The sequence below is a fragment of the Schistocerca nitens genome, unplaced genomic scaffold, assembly GCF_023898315.1.
Source record: "Schistocerca nitens isolate TAMUIC-IGC-003100 unplaced genomic scaffold, iqSchNite1.1 HiC_scaffold_468, whole genome shotgun sequence".
Taxonomy (NCBI): Eukaryota; Metazoa; Arthropoda; class Insecta; order Orthoptera; family Acrididae; genus Schistocerca; species Schistocerca nitens.
Window position 1 is genome coordinate 9,401,139 of NW_026046001.1, and position 18,976 is coordinate 9,420,114.

The 18,976-nt window shown below is 35.7% G+C and overlaps 1 protein-coding gene across 1 annotated transcript; it reads left to right on the forward strand.

Annotated features, from left to right (window-relative positions):
• The first annotated feature begins 77 nt into the window (after positions 1-77).
• Positions 78-17,470, forward strand: LOC126232380 (repetitive organellar protein-like). The gene is made up of 13 exons (XM_049942653.1): positions 78-129; positions 246-653; positions 795-912; positions 1,503-1,834; positions 3,354-3,551; positions 3,593-3,832; positions 4,015-4,207; positions 4,538-4,729; positions 5,019-5,233; positions 5,555-5,791; positions 6,148-6,801; positions 6,843-7,112; positions 17,118-17,470. Exons 1-13 carry the CDS (start codon positions 78-80, stop codon positions 17,468-17,470), a joined length of 3,462 nt encoding a protein of 1,153 aa, XP_049798610.1.
• Positions 17,471-18,976: the final 1,506 nt, after the last annotated feature.

The following is an 18,976-nucleotide window of genomic DNA, read 5'->3' on the forward strand; positions in this document are numbered from 1 at the left end:
TATATCGATAAGTATCGATATATCGAAATGTATCGATATATCGATCGAAAAGTATCGATATATCGATATGTATCGATATGTCGACAAGTATCGATATATCGAAAAGTATCGATATATCGAAAAGTATCGGTATATCGATAAGTATCGATATATCGCAAAGTATCGATATATCGCAAAGTATCGATATATCAATAAGTATCGATATATCGATAAGTACCGAAAAGATATCGAAAAGTACCGAAAAGATATCGAAAAGAACCGGAAAGATATCGAAAAGTACCGAAAAGATATCGAAAAGTACCGGAAAGATATCGAAAAGTACCGAAAAGATATCGAAAAGTACCGAAAAGATATCGAAAAGTACCGAAAAGATATCGAAAAGTACCGAAACGATATCGAAAAGTACCGAAAAGATTTCGAAAAGTACCGAAAAGATTTCGAAAAGTATCGAAAAGATATCGAAAAGTATCGAAAAGATATAGATAAGTATCGAAAAGATATCGATAAGTATCGAAAAGATATCGATAAGTATCGAAAAGATATCGAAAAGTATCGAAAAGATATCGAAAAGTATCGAAAAGATATCGAAAAGTATCGAAAAGATATCGAAAAGTATCGAAAAGATATCGAAAAGTATCTATATATATCGAAAAGTATCTATATATATCGAAAAGTATCTATATATATCGAAAAGTATCTATATATAATGAAAAGTATCGATATATAATTAAAAGTATCGATATATAATGAAAAGTATCGATATATAATGATAAGTATCGATATATAATGATAAGTATCGATATATAAGTACCGAAAAGATATCGAAAAGTACCGAAAAGATATCGAAAAGTACCGAAAAGATATCGAAAAGTACCGAAAAGATATCGAAAAGTATCGAAAAGATATCGAAAAGTATCGATATATCGATAAGTATCGAAAAGATGTCGAAAAGTATCGATATATCAATAAGTATCGATATATCGAAAAGTATCGATATATCGAAAAGTATCGATATAACGAAAAGTATCGATATAACGAAAAGTATCGATATATCGAAAAGTATCGATATATCGATAAGTATCGATATATCGAAAAGTATCGATATATCTATCGATATATCGAAAAGTATCGATATATCAAAAAGTATCGATGTATCGATAAGTATCGATGTATCGATAAGTATCGATATATCGATAAGTATCGATAAATCGATAAGTACCGATATATCGAAAAGTAACGATATATCGATAAGTATCGATATATCGAAAAGTAACGATACATTGATAAGTATCGATATATTGATAAGTATCGATATATCGAAAAGTATCGATATATCGATAAGTATCGATATATCGATAAGTATCGATATATCGATAAGTATCGATATATCGATAAGTATCGATATATCGATAAGTATCGATATATCGATAAGTATCGATATATCGATAAGTACCGAAAAGATATCGAAAAGTACCGAAAAGATATCGAAAAGTACCGAAAAGATATCGAAAAGTACCGAAAAGATATCGAAAAGTACCGAAAAGATATCGAAAAGTACCGAAAAGATATCGAAAAGTACCGAAAAGATATCGAAAAGTACCGAAAAGTACCGAAAAGTACCGAAAAGATATCGAAAAGTACCGAAAAGATATCGACAAGTACCGGAAAGATATCGACAAGTACCGAAAAGATATCGACAAGTACCGAAAAGATATCGACAAGTACCGAAAAGATATCGAAAAGTCCCGAAAAGATATCGAAAAGTATCGAAAAGATATCGAAAAGTATCGAAAAGATATCGAAAAGTATCGTAAAGATATCGAAAAGTATCGATGTATCGATAAGTATCGATATATCGATAAGTATCGATATATCGATAAGTATCAATACATCGAAAAGTATCGATGTATCGAAAAGTATCGATATATCGAAAAGTATCGATATATCGAAAAGTATCGATATATCGAAAAGTATCGATATATCGATAAGTATCGATATATCGCAAAGTATCGATATATCGATAAGTATCCATATATCAATAAGTATCGATATATCGATATATCGACATGTATCGATATATCGATACTTATCGATATATCGATATGTATCGATATATCGATAAGTATCGATATATCGAAAAGTATCGATCTATCGAAAATATCGATATATCGAAAAGTATCGATATATCGATAAGTATCGATATATCGACAAGTACCGATATATCGATAAGTATCGATATATCGAGAAGTATCGATTTATCGAAAAGTGTCGATTTATCGAAAAGTGTCGATATATCGAAAAGTATCGATATTTCGGTAAGTATCGATATATCGAAAAGTATCGATATATCGAAAAGTATCGATATATCGAAAAGTATCGATATATAGAAAAGTATCGATATATCGAAAAGAATCGATATATCGATAAGTATCGATATATCGATAAGTATCGATATATCGAAAAGTATCGATATATCGAAAAGTATCGATATATCGAAAAGTATCGATATATCGAAAAGTATCGATATATCGAAAAGTATCGATATATAGAAAAGTATCGATATATCGAAAAGAATCGATATATCGATAAGTATCGATAAGATATCGAAAAGTACCGAAAAGATATCGAAAAGTACCGAAAAGATATCGAAACGTATCGAAAAGATATCGAAAAGTATCGATGTATATCGAATAGTATCGATATATATCGAAAAGTATCGATATATAAGGAAAAGTATCGATATATAATCAAAAGTATCGATATATAATGAAAAGTATCGATATATAATGATAAGTATGGATATATAATGACAAGTATCGATATATAATGATAAGTATCGATATATAATAATAAGTATCGATATATAATGAAAGGTATCGATATATAATAAAAAGTATCGATATATAATGAAAAGTGTCGAAAAGATATCGAAAAGTATCGAAAAGATATCGAAAAGTATCGAAAAGATATCGAAAAGTATCGAAAAGATATCGAAAAGTATCTAAAAGATATCGAAAAGTATCGAAAAGATCGAAGAAAAGATATCGAAAAGGATCGATATATCGATAAGTATCGATATATCGATAAGTATCGATATATCGATATGTATCGATATATCGATAAGTATCGATATATCGATAAGTATCGATATATCGATAAGTATCGATATATCGATAAGTATCTATATATCGATAAGTATCTATATATCGATAAGTATCGATATATCGAAAAGTATAGATATATCGAAAAGTATCGATATATCGAAAAGTATCGATATTTCGTAAAGTATCGATATATCGTAAAGTACCGGTATATCGAAAAGTACCGAAAAGATATCTAAAAGTACCGAAAAGATATCGAAAAGTACCGAAAAGATATCCAAAAGTATCGAAAAGACATCGAAAAGTACCGAAAAGATATCGAAAAGTACCGAAAAGATATCGAAAAGTACCGAAAAGATATCGAAAAGTACCGAAAAGATATCGAAAAGTATCGAAAAGATATCGAAAAGTATCGAAAAGATATCGAAAAGTATCTATATATAATGAAAAGTATCTATATATAATAAAAAGTATCGATATATAATGAAAAGTATCGATATATAATGAAAAGTATCGAAAAGATATCGATAAGTATCGAAACGATATTGATAAGTATCGAAAAGATATCGATAAGTATCGAAAAGATATAGATAAGTATCGAAAAGATATCGATAAGTATCGAAAAGATATCGAAAAGTATCGAAAAGACATCGAAAAGTATCGAAAAGATATCGAAAAGATATCGAAAAGTATCGAAAAGATATCGAAAAGATTCGAAAAGATATCGAAAAGTAACGAAAAGATATCGAAAAGTATCTATATATATCGAAAAGTATCTATATATATCGAAAAGTATCTATATATATCGAAAAGTATCTATATATAATGAAAAGTATCGATATATAATTAAAAGTATCGATATATAATGAAAAGTATTGATATATAATGATAAGTATCGATATATAATGATAAGTATCGATATATAAGTACCGAAAAGATATCGAAAAGTACCGAAAAGATATCGAAAAGTACCGAAAAGATATCGAAAAGTATCGAAAAGATATCGAAAAGTATCGATATATCAATAAGTATCTAAAAGATATCGAAAAGTATCGAAAAGATATCGAAAAGTATCGATATATCGAAAAGTATCCATATATCGAAAAGTATCGATATATCGAAAAGTATCGATATATCGAAAAGTATCGATATATCGAAAAGTATCGATATATCGAAAAGTATCGATATATCGATAAGTATCGATATATCGAAAAGTACCGAAAAGATATCGATTAGTACCGAAAAGATATCGATCGATATATCGATAAGTATCGATATATCGATAAGTGTCGATATATCGATAAGTATCGATATATCGATAAGTATCGATATATCGAAAAGTACCGATATATCGAAAAGTACCGATATATCGATAAGTACCGATATTTCGAAAAGTACCGATATATCGAAAAGTACCGATATATCGAAAAGTACAGATATATCGAAAAGTACCGATATATCGAAAAGTACCGATATATCGATAAGTACCGATGTATCGAAAAGTACCGATATATCGATAAGTACCGATATATCGATAAGTACCGATATATCGAAAAGTATCAATATATCGATAAGTACCGATATATCGATAAGTACCGATATATCGATAAGTACCGATATATCGAAAAGTGCCGATATATCGAAAAGTACCGATATATCGAAAAGTACCGATATATCGAAAAGTACCGATATATCGAAAAGTATCGATATATCGTTAAGTATCGATATATCGAAAAGTATCGAAAAGATATCGATAAGTACCGAAAAGATATCGATCGATATATCGATAAGTATCGATATATCGATAAGTATCGATATATCGATAAGTGTCGATATATCGATAAGTATCGATATATCGATAAGTATCGATATATCGGTAAGTATCGATATATCGAAATGTACCGATATATCGAAAAGTACCGATATATCGAAAAGTACCGGTATATCGAAAAGTACCGATATATCGATAAGTACCGATATATCTAAAAGTACCGATATATCGAAAAGTACCGATATATCGAAAAGTACCGATATATCGAAAAGTACCGATATATCGAAAAGTACCGATACATCGAAAAGTACCGATATATCGAAAAGTACCGATATATCGATAAGTACCGATATATCGAAAAGTACCGATATATCGATAAGTACCGATTTATCGATAAGTGCCGATATATCGAAAAGTATCGATATATCGATAAGTAACGATATATCGAAAAGTACCGATATATCGAAAAGTACGATATATATCGAAAAGTACCGATATATCGAAAAGTACCGATATATCGAAAAGTACCGATATATCGAAAAGTACCGATATATCGAAAAGTACCGATATATCGAAAAGTATCGATATATCGAGAAGTATCGATATATCGAAAAGTATCGATATATCGATAAATATCGATATATCGAAAAGTATCGTAAAAATATCGATAAGTATCGAAAAGATATCGATAAGTACCGAAAAGATATCGAAAAGTACCGAAAAGATATCGAAAAGTACCGAAAAGAAATCGAAAAGTACCGAAAAGATATCGAAAAGTACCGAAAAGATATCGAAAAGTATCGAAAAGATATCGAAAAGTATCGAAAAGATATCGAAAAGTATCGATATATATCGAAAAGTATCGATATATATCGAAAAGTATCTATATATAAGGAAAAGTATCGATATATAATGAAAAGTATCGATATATAATGAAAAGTATCGATATATAATGAAAAGTATCGATATATATCGATAAGTATCGATATATCGATAAGTATCGATATATTGATAAGTATCGATATATCGAAAAGTATCGATATATCGAAAAGTATCGATATATCGATAAGTATCGATATATCGAAAAGTATCGATATATCGATAAGTATCGATATATCGATAAGTATCGATATATCGATAAGTATCGATATATCGATAAGTATCGACATATCGATAAGTATCCATATATCAATAAGTATCGATATATCGATATATCGATAAGTATCGATATATCGATATGTATCGATATATCGAAAAGTATCATTATATCGATAGGTATCGAGATATCGATAAGTATCGGTATATCGATAAGTATCGATATATCGATAAGTATCGATAAATCGATAAGTATCGATATATCGAAAAGTGTCGATATATCGATAAGTATCGATATATCGATAAGTATCGATAAGTATCGATATATCGATAAGTATCGATATATCGATAAATATCGATACATCGATAAGTATCGATATATCGGTAAGTATCGATATATCGATAAGTGTCGGTATATCTATAAGTATCGATATATCGAAAAGTACCGATATATCGATAAGTACCGATATATCGAAAAGTACCGAAAAGATATCGAAAAGTACCGAAAAGATATCGAAAAGTATCGAAAAGATATCGAAAAGTACCGAAAAGATATCGAAAAGTACCGAAAAGATATCGAAAAGTACCGAAGAGATATCCAAAAGTACCGAAAAGATATCGAAAAGTACCGAAAAGATATCGAAAAGTACCGAAAAGATATCGAAAAGTACCGAAAAGATATCGAAAAGTATCGAAAAGATATCGAAAAGTATCGAAAAGATATCGAAAAGTATCGAAAAGATTTCGAAAAGCATCGAAAAGATATCGAAAAGTATCGAAAAGATATCGAAAAGTATCGAAAAGATATCGAAAAGTATCTATATATAATGAAAAGTATCTATATATAATAAAAAGTATCGATATATAATGAAAAGTATCGATATATAATGAAAAGTATCGAAAAGATATCGATAAGTATCGAAAAGATATCGATAAGTATCGAAAAGATATCGATAAGTATCGAAAAGATATAGATAAGTATCGAAAAGATATCGATAAGTATCGAAAAGATATCGAAAAGTATCGAAAAGACATCGAAAAGTATCGAAAACACATCGAAAAGTATCGAAAAGATATCGAAAAGTATCGAAAAGATATCGAAAAGTATCGAAAAGATATCGAAAAGTATCTATATATATCGAAAAGTATCTATATATATCGAAAAGTATCTATATATATCGAAAAGTATCTATATATAATGAAAAGTATCGATATATAATTAAAAGTATCGATATATAATGATAAGTATCGATATATAATGATAAGTATCGATATATAATGATAAGTATCGATATATAAGTACCCATTCCCCAACCCCCTTCTCCCTCCTCATCCTATCTAGCTCCTCCTGTGCGTTTTTCAACTGCACCTGAAGGGCACAGATCTTACGCTCCTGCTCCTCTATCAATTTACTCTTGCTACATAACCTGCAGTTCCAGGAGAGGATCTCACCAGAATGCCCACTGGCTTCCCCACTGCATTCCCCCCAGTGAAAATACTTCGCACAAGTGTCACACCGCAATCCACTACTCACGAACCTACGGCAAAGCCCACACTTCTCACTCATGGTAAAATTTTACTTTTTCTAAGTTCCGCTACTACAATAAGAAGATGCTAAAAACCTGACTACAATAATCACAAACTTACTCTACAAGGGAAGTAACTACTATTGTTAACAGTATTAATAAACAACAAATGTGAATATAACAAAAGACTAATACAGAAAGAGAATCAAACGTCTAATCACACAGTAACGAGCTGTAAACAGTTCCCAAAAGGTTCTTCTGAAATTATTTCACCAGAAAACACCAAGAACACCGGTTGAAGACTACTAAAGTTCCTAAATAAATCACTATGCACAAACAATTAATTAGTACTTAGCTTTCGATGCGCCGCTACAGCTGCAACTGGTCAGCGCGGAATGTAAACACAGGCAAGAGGTTAAGTTGCTCGATACGAAAAACTCACAAATATCACGTTACAACAGAAGAAAGGCAGAGGTGAATGAAGAAACCACTAATACGTCACTTATATAGTAAATATTATCACAAAAACCGTTAAAATATGTATCTGGAACCTAAAAATATATGAAAACTTAGAGAGCGATCTCACACGCAGTCACTCGCTTATGACGTCACACTCCGGTTTGGTGCCTTGGACATGACCGAGGACCTTAAGATTTTGCATGAACCGAGGACTGGCACCCACGTAACACGAGAAAATGTGAAAAGTGTTAATATGTTGTAAAAACCTTAGAAAATCTCCGTGTTTCGTCATTCACCATCGAGTCGATATAACGTGAGATCGTCTCATTGGTCGCATTTCTCTCTGAAACGGTTACATTTATGGTCTGCCAGCCCTTGTCGCGTGCTGCGGTATGTGGGGACAATACAAGCAGCACAGTAGAACACAGAAGAAGCATCTAAGTTGATGCAATCGCCCAGTAAGAGGAGCTACATTTATAGTTTTAGTTATCGATTATTGAATTATTGGTCGGTTTGGTGCCTTGGACATGATCGAAGACCTTAAGATTTTGCATGAACCGAGGACTGGTACCCACGTAACACGAGAAAATGTGAAAAGTGTTAATATGTAGTAAAAACCTTAGAAAATCTCCGTGTTTCGTCAATCACCATCGAATCGATATAACGCGAGATCGTCACATTGGTCGCTTTTCTCTCTGAAACGGTTACATTTATGGTCTGAGAGCCCTTGTCGCGTGCTGCGGTATGTGGGGACAATACAAGCAGCACAGTAGAACACAGAAGAAGCATCTAAGTTGATGCAATCGCCCAGTAAGAAGAGCTACATTTATAGTTTTAGTTATCGATTATTGAATTATTGGTCGGTTTGGTGCCTTGGACATGACCGAGGACCTTAAGATTTGGCATGAATCGAGGACTGGCAGCCACGTAACACGAGAAAATGTGAAAAGTGTTAATATGTTGTAAAAACCTTAGAAAATCGCCGTGTTTCGTCATTCACCGTCGAATCGATATAACGCGAGATCGTCACATTGGTCGCATTTCTCTCTGAAACGGTTACATTTCTGGTCTGCTAGCCCTTGACGCGTGCTGCGGTATGTGGGGACAATACAAGCAGCACAGTAGAACACAGGAGAAGCATCTAAGTTGATGCAATCGCCCAGTAAGAAGAGCTACATTTATAGTTTTAGTTATCGATTATTGAATTATTGGTCGGTTTGGTGCCTTGGACATGACCGAGGACCTTAAGGTTTTGCATGAACCGAGGGCTGGTACCCACGTAACACGAGAAAATGTGAAAAGTGTTAATATGTAGTAAAAATCTTAGAAAATATCCGTGTTTCGTCATTCACCATCGAATCGATATAACGCGAGATCGTCACATTGGTCGCATTTCTCTCTGAAACGGTTACATTTATGGTCTGCCAGCCCTTGTCGCGTGCTGCGGTATGTGGGGACAATACAAGCAGCACAGTAGAACACAGGAGAAGCATCTAAGTTGATGCAATCGCCCAGTAAGAAGAGCTACATTTATAGTTTTAGTTATCGATTATTGAATTATTTTTATTTATTTTTTTTTATTTTTTTTTTATTTATTTATTGTTCCGTGGGACCAAATTAAGGAGAAATCTCCATGGTCATGGAACGAGTCAATACATGAAATTATAACACGATATTAGAAACAGATAAAATGAAATATAGAAAAAAAAACCATATTCAGGTGACAAGTCATAAGTTTAAATGAAGACAATCAACAATGTAACACTGGAATTTGCTTAATTTTTTAGGTCTTCCAGGAGCTCCTCGACAGAATAGAAGGAGTGAGCCATGAGGAAACTCTTCAGTTTAGACTTAAAAGAGTTTGGGCTACTGCTAAGATTTTTGAGTTCTTGTGGTAGCTTATTGAAAATGGATGCAGCAGAATACTGCACTCCTTTCTGCACAAGAGTCAAGGAAGTGCATTTTACATGCAGATTTGATTTCTGCCTAGTATTAACTGAGTGAAAGCTGCTAACTCTTGGGAATAGGCTAATATTGCTAACAACAAACGACATTAAAGAAAATATATACTGTGAGGGCAATGTCAGAATTCCCAGATTTTTGAATAGGGGTCGACAAGAGGTTCTCGAACTTACACCACATATAGCTCGAACAGCCCGTTTTTGAGCCAAAAATACCCTTTTTGAATCAGAAGAATTACCCCAAAAAATAATACCATACGACATAAGCGTATGAAAATATGCGAAGTATACTACTTTTCGTGTTGAAGTGTCACTTATTCCAGATACTGTTCTAATGGTAAATAAAGCAGCATTTAGCTTCTGAACAAGATCCTGGACATGGGCTTTCCACAACAGCTTACTATCTATCCGAACGCCTAGGAATTGGAACTGTTCAGTCTCGCTTATAATATGCCCATTCTGTCTGATCAAAACATCGGTTCTTGTTGAATTGTGAGTTAGAAACTGTAAAAACTGAGTCTTACTGTGATTTAGCATCAAATTATTTTCATCAAGCCACGAACTTATTTGATGAACTAAATTATTTGTTACTGTTTCAATATTACACACAAGATCCTTCACTATCAAGCTGGTGTCATAAGCAAACAGAAATATTTTTGAATCACCTGTAATACAAGAAGGCATATCATTTATATAAATAAGAAACAGCAGTGGCCCCAGCACCGACCCTTGGGGAACGCCCCATTTAACAGTGCCCCATTGGGACTGAACATCACTACCACTCTCAATATTGCGGAGAATTACCCTCTGCTTTCTGTTCTTAAAGTAAGAGGCGAACCAATTGTAAGCTACTCCCCTTACTCCATAATGGTCCAACTTCTGCAGTAATATTTTGTGGTCAACACAGTCAAAAGCCTTCGTTAAATCAAAGAAAACACCTAGCGTTCGCAACCTTTTATTTAATCCGTCGAAAACCTCACAGAGAAAAGAGAATATAGCATTTTCAGTTGTTAAACCATTTCTAAAACCAAACTGAACATTTGACAGCAAATTATGTGAATTTAAATGCTCCAGTAACCTTGTATATACAACCTTCTCGATAACTTTAGCAAACACCGATGGCATAGAAATAGGTCTAAAATTGTCAACATTATCAATGTCTCCCTTTTTATAAAGTGGCTTCACTACCGAGTATTTTAATCGATCAGGAAACCGACCACTCCTAAAGGAAAAGTTACAGATATGGCTAAGTACTGGGCTAACATACATAGAACAATACTTCAGTATTCTGCTAGATACCCCGTCATATCCATGAGAGTTCTTGGTCTTTACTGATTTAATTATTAACTCAATCTCCCTCTTGTCAGTATCATGGAGGAGCATTTCAGGTAACAGTCTCGGAACACTTTTTTCTAAGAGCGCTATATGATTCCCGGTTGGAATTAGGTTTCTATTTAGTTCACCTGCTATATTCAGAAAGTGATTATTAAATACTGTACATATATGCGACTAATCAGTAACACGGACATTCCCACTACGCACTGATTCTATATCCTCGACCTGTCTCTGCAGACCAACAACTTCCTTTACGACTGACCATATGGTTTTAATTTTATCCTGAGACTTAGCTATTCTATCTGCATACCACATACTTTTTGCCTTCCTAATAACATTTTTAAGCACCTTACAATACTGTTTGTAGTGGGCTGCTGCATTTAGATTTTGACTGTTTCTAACGTTTTGATATAATTGCCACTTTGTTCTACAAGATATTCTTATCCCTCTAGTCAGCCACCCAGGCTGCCTGTTTGTGCTAGTACCCTGTTTTAAACGTTGTAACGGAAAGCAACTTTCAAAGAGCATGAGAAAAGTCTTGAGAAAAGCATTATATTTATCGTTTACTGTCTCAGCGCTATAAACATCTTGCCACTCTTGTTCCTTTATAAGGTTTACAAAGGTCTCTACAGCAACCGGATCAGCTTTCCTGAACAGCTGATGACTATATTTAACACGTGTTGCAGCATAAAAATCTTTTAAAGTTAAAATTTGCGCATCATGATCTGAAAGGCCATTCACCTTTTTTCTAACAGAATGCCCTTCTAGTAATGAGGAATGAACAAAAATGTTGTCTATGGTTGTTCTACTGTTCCCTTGCACTCTCGTTGGAAAGAATACGGTTTGCATAAGATTATATGAATTAAAGAGGTCTACCAGCATCCTCTTCCTTGCACAATCACTTATACAATTAATATTGAAGTCACCACATATAACTAACTTTTTGTATTTCCTATAAAGTGAACCAAGAACCTCCTCTAGCTTTAGCAAAAATGCTGTGAAATCGGAGTCTGGGGATCTATAAATAACAACAGTTACAAGTTTAACTCCGTTAAATTTAACCACACCTGCACAACATTCAAACACCTTTTCAGTGCAGTACTTTGAAACATCAATTGACTCAAATGCGATGCCGTTTTTCACATACATGGCTACTCCCCCACACCGCAAAGAGCTCCTCGAAAAGCAGCCAGCCAACCTGTATCCTGGTAAAGGAAGCCTCTGAATTATCTCCTTATTTAAGAAGTGTTCAGATATACCAATAATTTCAAACATCTATAAGCAGTTCACTAACTTTATCTCTAATACCTTGTATATTTTGATGAAATATACTAATTCCCTCATTACTCGGATACCTAAGCTTTGTCAAAAGTGATTCCCTTGTTAGAGAGACTTCCCTTAAGCAGGAATACCTATCAGCTGACTTCAATCTAAAAAAGGTGCAGCTCTAACACCCACTACTGCAGGAATTTTCCCATGAGTGATCCCACCAACCCCACCTATGTTGTCACCTATAAGCTTTACCAACCTCCCCTTCCAATACCTGTTGAGGTGCAGGCCGTGTCTAGTGAAACCCGTCCTGCTGATAGACTCCACCAACACCACTGAAATGTGACCCATGCTTTCTGTCATCAGCGCACCCCCAAGTCTCATGTTATTACGCCTGACGGCTGTATTAAGATGAGGCCGATCGTGACGCTGAAACAGTTCCACGAAATGCACATTCGTGTTGCCAGTCTGAGTGGCTATCTTTTCCAGGTCACCATCTATGTTATACTCCCCATCCCTACCAATACTATTACCAGCCCCACCCACAATCACTACCTGATCCTCTTTAGTAAAATCCCTACATAACCCCCCTATGTTAACAGTCACCTGAGCCAACCCTGCATTAGGCTTCACAATGCTGGTGACCTGGTACTCACTTCCCAGCACTTCCTGCAACTGCTGGCCTACACCTCTGCCATGAGAACTACCTAACAGCAGAACCTTCTTCTTCCTCTTCGACTTTGCAACTGTTCTAGGCACAGTAACTACTGAGGTCTGCTGCATACTTCCTACATCTACAGCTACTAGAGATTCCTCTCCACTAGACTCTGACAGTTGGTCATATCTATTGTAAACACCAATAGTAAAACTATCTGAAAATCTTCTTCTCCTAGCAGATCTCTTGCCAACAGCCAGCTCCCATTCCCCAACCCCCTTCTCCCTCCTCATCCTATCTAGCTCCTCCTGTGCGTTTTTCAACTGCACCTGAAGGGCACAGATCTTACGCTCCTGCTCCTCTATCAATTTACTCTTGCTACATAACCTGCAGTTCCAGGAGAGGATCATACCAGAATGCCCACTGGCTTCCCCACTGCATTCCCCCCAGTGAAAATACTTCGCACAAGTGTCACACCGCAATCCACTACTCACGAACCTACGGCAAAGCCCACACTTCTCACTCATGGTAAAATTTTACTTTTTCTAAGTTCCGCTACTACAATAAGAAGATGCTAAAAACCTGACTACAATAATCACAAACTTACTCTACAAGGGAAGTAACTACTATTGTTAAGAGTATTAATAAACAACAAATGTGAATATAACAAAAGACTAATACAGAAAGAGAATCAAACGTCTAATCACACAGTAACGAGCTGTAAACAGTTCCCAAAAGGTTCTTCTGAAATTATTTCACCAGAAAACACCAGGAACACCGGTTGAAGACTACTAAAGTTCCTAAATAAATCACTATGCACAAACAATTAATTAGTACTTAGCTTTCGATGCGCCGCTACAGCTGCAAGTGGTCAGCGCGTAATGTAAACACAGGCAAGAGGTTAAGTTGCTCGATACGAAACACTCACAAATATCACGTTACAACAGAAGAAAGGCAGAGGTGAATGAAGAAACCACTAATACGTCACTTATATAGTAAATATTATCACAAAAACCGTTAAAATATGTATCTGGAACCTAAAAATATATGAAAACTTAGAGAGCGATCTCACACGCAGTCACTCGCTTATGACGTCACACTCCGGTTTGGTGCCTTGGACATGACCGAGGACCTTAAGATTTTGCATGAACCGAGGACTGGCACCCACGTAACACGAGAAAATGTGAAAAGTGTTAATATGTAGTAAAAACCTTAGAAAATCTCCGTGTTTCGTCATTCACCATCGAATCGATATAACGCGAGATCGTCACATTGGTCGCATTTCTCTCTGAAACGGTTACATTTATGGTCTGCTAGCCCTTGTCGCGTGCTGCGGTATGTGGGGCAATACAAGCAGCACAGTAGAACATTGGAGAAGCATCTAAGTTGATGCAATCGCCCAGTAAGAAGAGCTACATTTATAGTTTTAGTTATCGATTATTGAATTATTGGTCGGTTTGGTGCCTTGGACATGACCGAGGACCTTAAGATTTTGCAAGAACCGAGGACTGGCAGCCACGTAACACGAGAAAATGTGAAAAGTGTTAATATGTTGTAAAAACCTTAGAAAATCTCCGTGTTTCGTCATTCACCATCGAATCGATATAACGCGAGAACGTCACATTGGTCGCATTTCTCTCTGAAACGGTTACATTTATGGTCTGCCAGCCCTTGTCGCGTGCTGCGGTATGTGGGGACAATACAAGCAGCACAGTAGAACACAGGAGAAGCATCTAAGTTGACGCAATCGCCCAGTAAGAAGAGCTACATTTATAGTTTTAGTTATCGATTATTGAATTATTGGTCGGTTTTGTGCCTTGGACATGACCGAGGACCTTAAGATTTTGCATGAACCGAGGACGGGCACCCACGTAACACGAGAAAATGTGAAAAGTGTTAATATGTAGTAAAAACCTTAGAAAACCTCCGTGTTTCGTCATTCACCATCGAATCGATATAACGCGAGATCGTCACATCAGTCGCATTTCTCTCTGAAACGGTTACATTTATGGTCTGCCAGCCCTTGTCGCGTGCTGCGGTATGTGGGGACAATACAAGCAGCACAGTAGAACACAGGAGAAGCATCTAAGTTGATGCAATCGCCCAGTAAGAAGAGCTACATTTATAGTTTTAGTTATCGATTATTGAATTATTGGTCGGTTTGGTGCCTTGGACATGACCGAGGACCTTAAGATTTTGCATGAACCGAGGACTGGCACCCACGTAACACAAGAAAATGTGAAATGTGTTAATATGTAGTAAAAACCATAGAAAATCTCCGTGTTTCGTCATTCACCATCGAATCGATATAACGTGAGATCGTCACATTGGTCGCATTTCTCTCTGAAACGGTTACATTTATGGTCAGCCAGCCCTTATCGCGTGCTGCGGTATGTGGGGACTATACAAGCAGCACAGTAGAACTCTGGAGAAGCAACTAAGTTGATGCAATCGCCCAGTAAGAAGAGCTACATTTATAGTTTTAGTTATCGATTATTGAATTATTGGTCGGTTTGGTGCCTTGGACATGACCGAGGACCTTAAGATTTTGCATGAACCGAGGACTGGCACCCACGTAACACAAGAAAATGTGAAATGTGTTAATATGTAGTAAAAACCTTAGAAAATCTCCGTGTTTTGTCATTCACCATCGAATCGATATAACGCGAGATCGTCACATTGGTCGCATTTCTATCTGAAACGGTTACATTTATGGTCTGCCAGCCCTTGTCGCGTGCTGCGGTATGTGGGGACAATACAAGCAGCACAGTAGAACACAGGAGAAGCATCTAAGTTGATGCAATCGCCCAGTAAGAAGAGCTACATTTATAGCTTTAGTTATCGATTATTGAATTATTGGTCGGTTTGGTGCCATGGACATGACCGAGGACCTTAAGATTTTGCATGAACCGAGGACTGGCACTGGCGTAACACGAGAAAATGTTAAAAGTGTTAATATGTAGTAAAAACCATAGAAAATCTCCGTGTTTCGTCATTCACCATCGAATCGATATAACGCGAGATCGTCACATTGGTCGCATTTCTCTCTGAAACGGTTACATTTATGGTCTGCCAGCCCTTGTCGCGTGCTGCGGTATGTGGGGACAATACAAGCAGCACAGTAGAACACAGGAGAAGCATCTAAGTTGATGCAATCGCCCAGTAAGAAGAGCTACATTTATAGTTTTAGTTATCGATTATTGAATTATTGGTCGGTTTTGTGCCTTGGACATGACCGAGGACCTTAAGATTTTGCATGAACCGAGGACGGGCACCCACGTAACACGAGAAAATGTGAAAAGTGTTAATATGTAGTAAAAACCTTAGAAAACCTCCGTGTTTCGTCATTCACCATCGAATCGATATAACGCGAGATCGTCACATCAGTCGCATTTCTCTCTGAAACGGTTACATTTATGGTCTGCCAGCCCTTGTCGCGTGCTGCGGTATGTGGGGACAATACAAGCAGCACAGTAGAACACAGGAGAAGCATCTAAGTTGATGCAATCGCCCAGTAAGAAGAGCTACATTTATAGTTTTAGTTATCGATTATTGAATGCAGCATTTTGTTCGTTGAACCGTCGCCGCGTCCGAAGCTAACTGCCCTTACGTTCTCGCACCATTATAATTGAAGGTTAGACCACCTCTGAGTCAAATTTCAAATCTATGCCTCGCAATGGAAGACAGTTATGGGATTTCGAAAAAGTGACTCTTTTTCCTGTGTTGCACAATGTATAAATAAAGTCTGGACACGTTTTCAGTCGGATCGTTATAAGATTTCAAAGTGGGGCACAATTTGACAACTTATTGCATACGTCCAGAAACCTGCACTATGATATCACAGAAACACGACGGGAAACAGTCAATTCACACAAACAACTGGTGTAACAATTTGTAAAGATTTGAAATATAATGATCGCATAGCCTTCATCTCTGGTAAAAAAGAAAAAAAGGTGGCAGACTTAAGATCGGACGTCGGACGTGATAGGCCGTCAGATAAAAAGGTTATTATATCTGAACAATTGGAATTGCCTTCACCTAGCACACCAGCTAAAAAAGACGACGCCAACGAACTGGATAATCAAGCAGGCGAGGTTTCAGCGAAGTGTAACAATGAACTGCCGCCTAAGAATCACAAAGTTATTGGACCTAATTGTTCTAATCTTGGGTGCTCTTGGATGACAACTGACAACACCTACTCCTCATTTCATATTTCACCGGAAATTCGGATGCCCTTGCCAAAAGTTAACGAAAGCATGAAAAGGGCGAAACGGATAAGGGGAAAACCGATGTTTTAAATGATTTGAAGTACAAAAAAAGAGTTAGAAGCCATTATTAAGGAAAAATAGAAAAGAACTTTGCCAAAGAAGATAGAGCAAAGAAAGAACTATTTGCGAAACAGAATAAAATTAAGAATTCAAAAAAGAAAAATAGGGCCTGAAGATAAATGTAAAAAAGGAGAGAGAATACAATACTAACGAGAGTGATTACGAGGAAAGTTATGACTGTGCATGTTTATATTGTGGTGAGTTTTATTCAAAATCAGTTGAAGGTTGGGTCGCTTGCTCCACGATTCTTGTGCAGGAATAGATAGCGAAGGTGATGAGTCTTTCCTCGTGTGTGAATTTCGTAAATAGCCTTAAGAAAAGGATACAATACATGAAAACTGTAGTTTGACATTAAACTAAATCAATACCGAGCAAGCCAATATTTTCTGCATTTCCGATAATTTTACACGTTTTTATAATCACTTGTACTTACCACCCCAATCTGCCCCGTGCACGGGGCAGAATGGAGCAATTGGCATGCCTTTCTGTTTTTGAACGAAAAAAATACTGTTCCTTTATTTTACGGCAATGTTCTGGTAGTCTTGTGATTAATACAATAATATGTTCATATAAAAATTGGTAACTCTCTTATTTAACACTTTTGTACTTTTAATCAAATGTATGACAGATGCAGTGAAAGAAACTATGAACTTAAATGACTGCATATACACCAGTAAGTGTAATACAACTTCATATTCAATTTTCTGTAACTTTTGTAACTTAATGTACCTTTCCTCTCAAACCATTTATCCCAGAACCATGTAATTCTAACGGTCAGTTGTCTTACTCGACATGCATGAAGTAATATTTTTTAATGCTTCCTACTATATTATAAAAACCCTATGGTCTTTTTATTTTCTAAATTTGCTCATAAAACATCTTACTAAACTTTTCCAAAATTGCACAATTAATATATTATTCATGAAAAAATATCATTGTTAGAAAATAGTGGAGATCCATGTAAGAAATGTTTCGTGTTCTACCGTTAGTATAACACAGCTTGAGATAAGGGACATGGAAATAGGTCAATTTAGAATGGTGCAGATAGAAGATACCTTCTCGCCATGAAATTTGTCTTTAAAAACAAATGAATATTCTCAAATCAACAGCTCATTTTATGGAGTCATTACTAGAAACATGAATAATCCTCACAAAGATTTGGAATTGCTTTGGTGCAAGAAAGTCTCCATCATTCAGGAAATCGCATTTTCAATAACGTGCCAGCAGCCATAAAAAGCTTTACTACTGACAAATTTCAGTTTAAGAGGAGCCTAAAGGATTTATTGCTAGCCATCTCCTCCGATTCCATTAAGAACTGAATTTCTTAGTAGAACTAGAGTGCGCGCGGTTGAGAGCGAGCGAGAGAGAGAGAGAGAGAGAGAGAGAGAGAGAGAGAGAGAGGGGGGGGGTCAAATAATACAAGTACAATCAAAAGTATGTCTAAATTTTCATTTCACATTCCACGTCCATGATCAC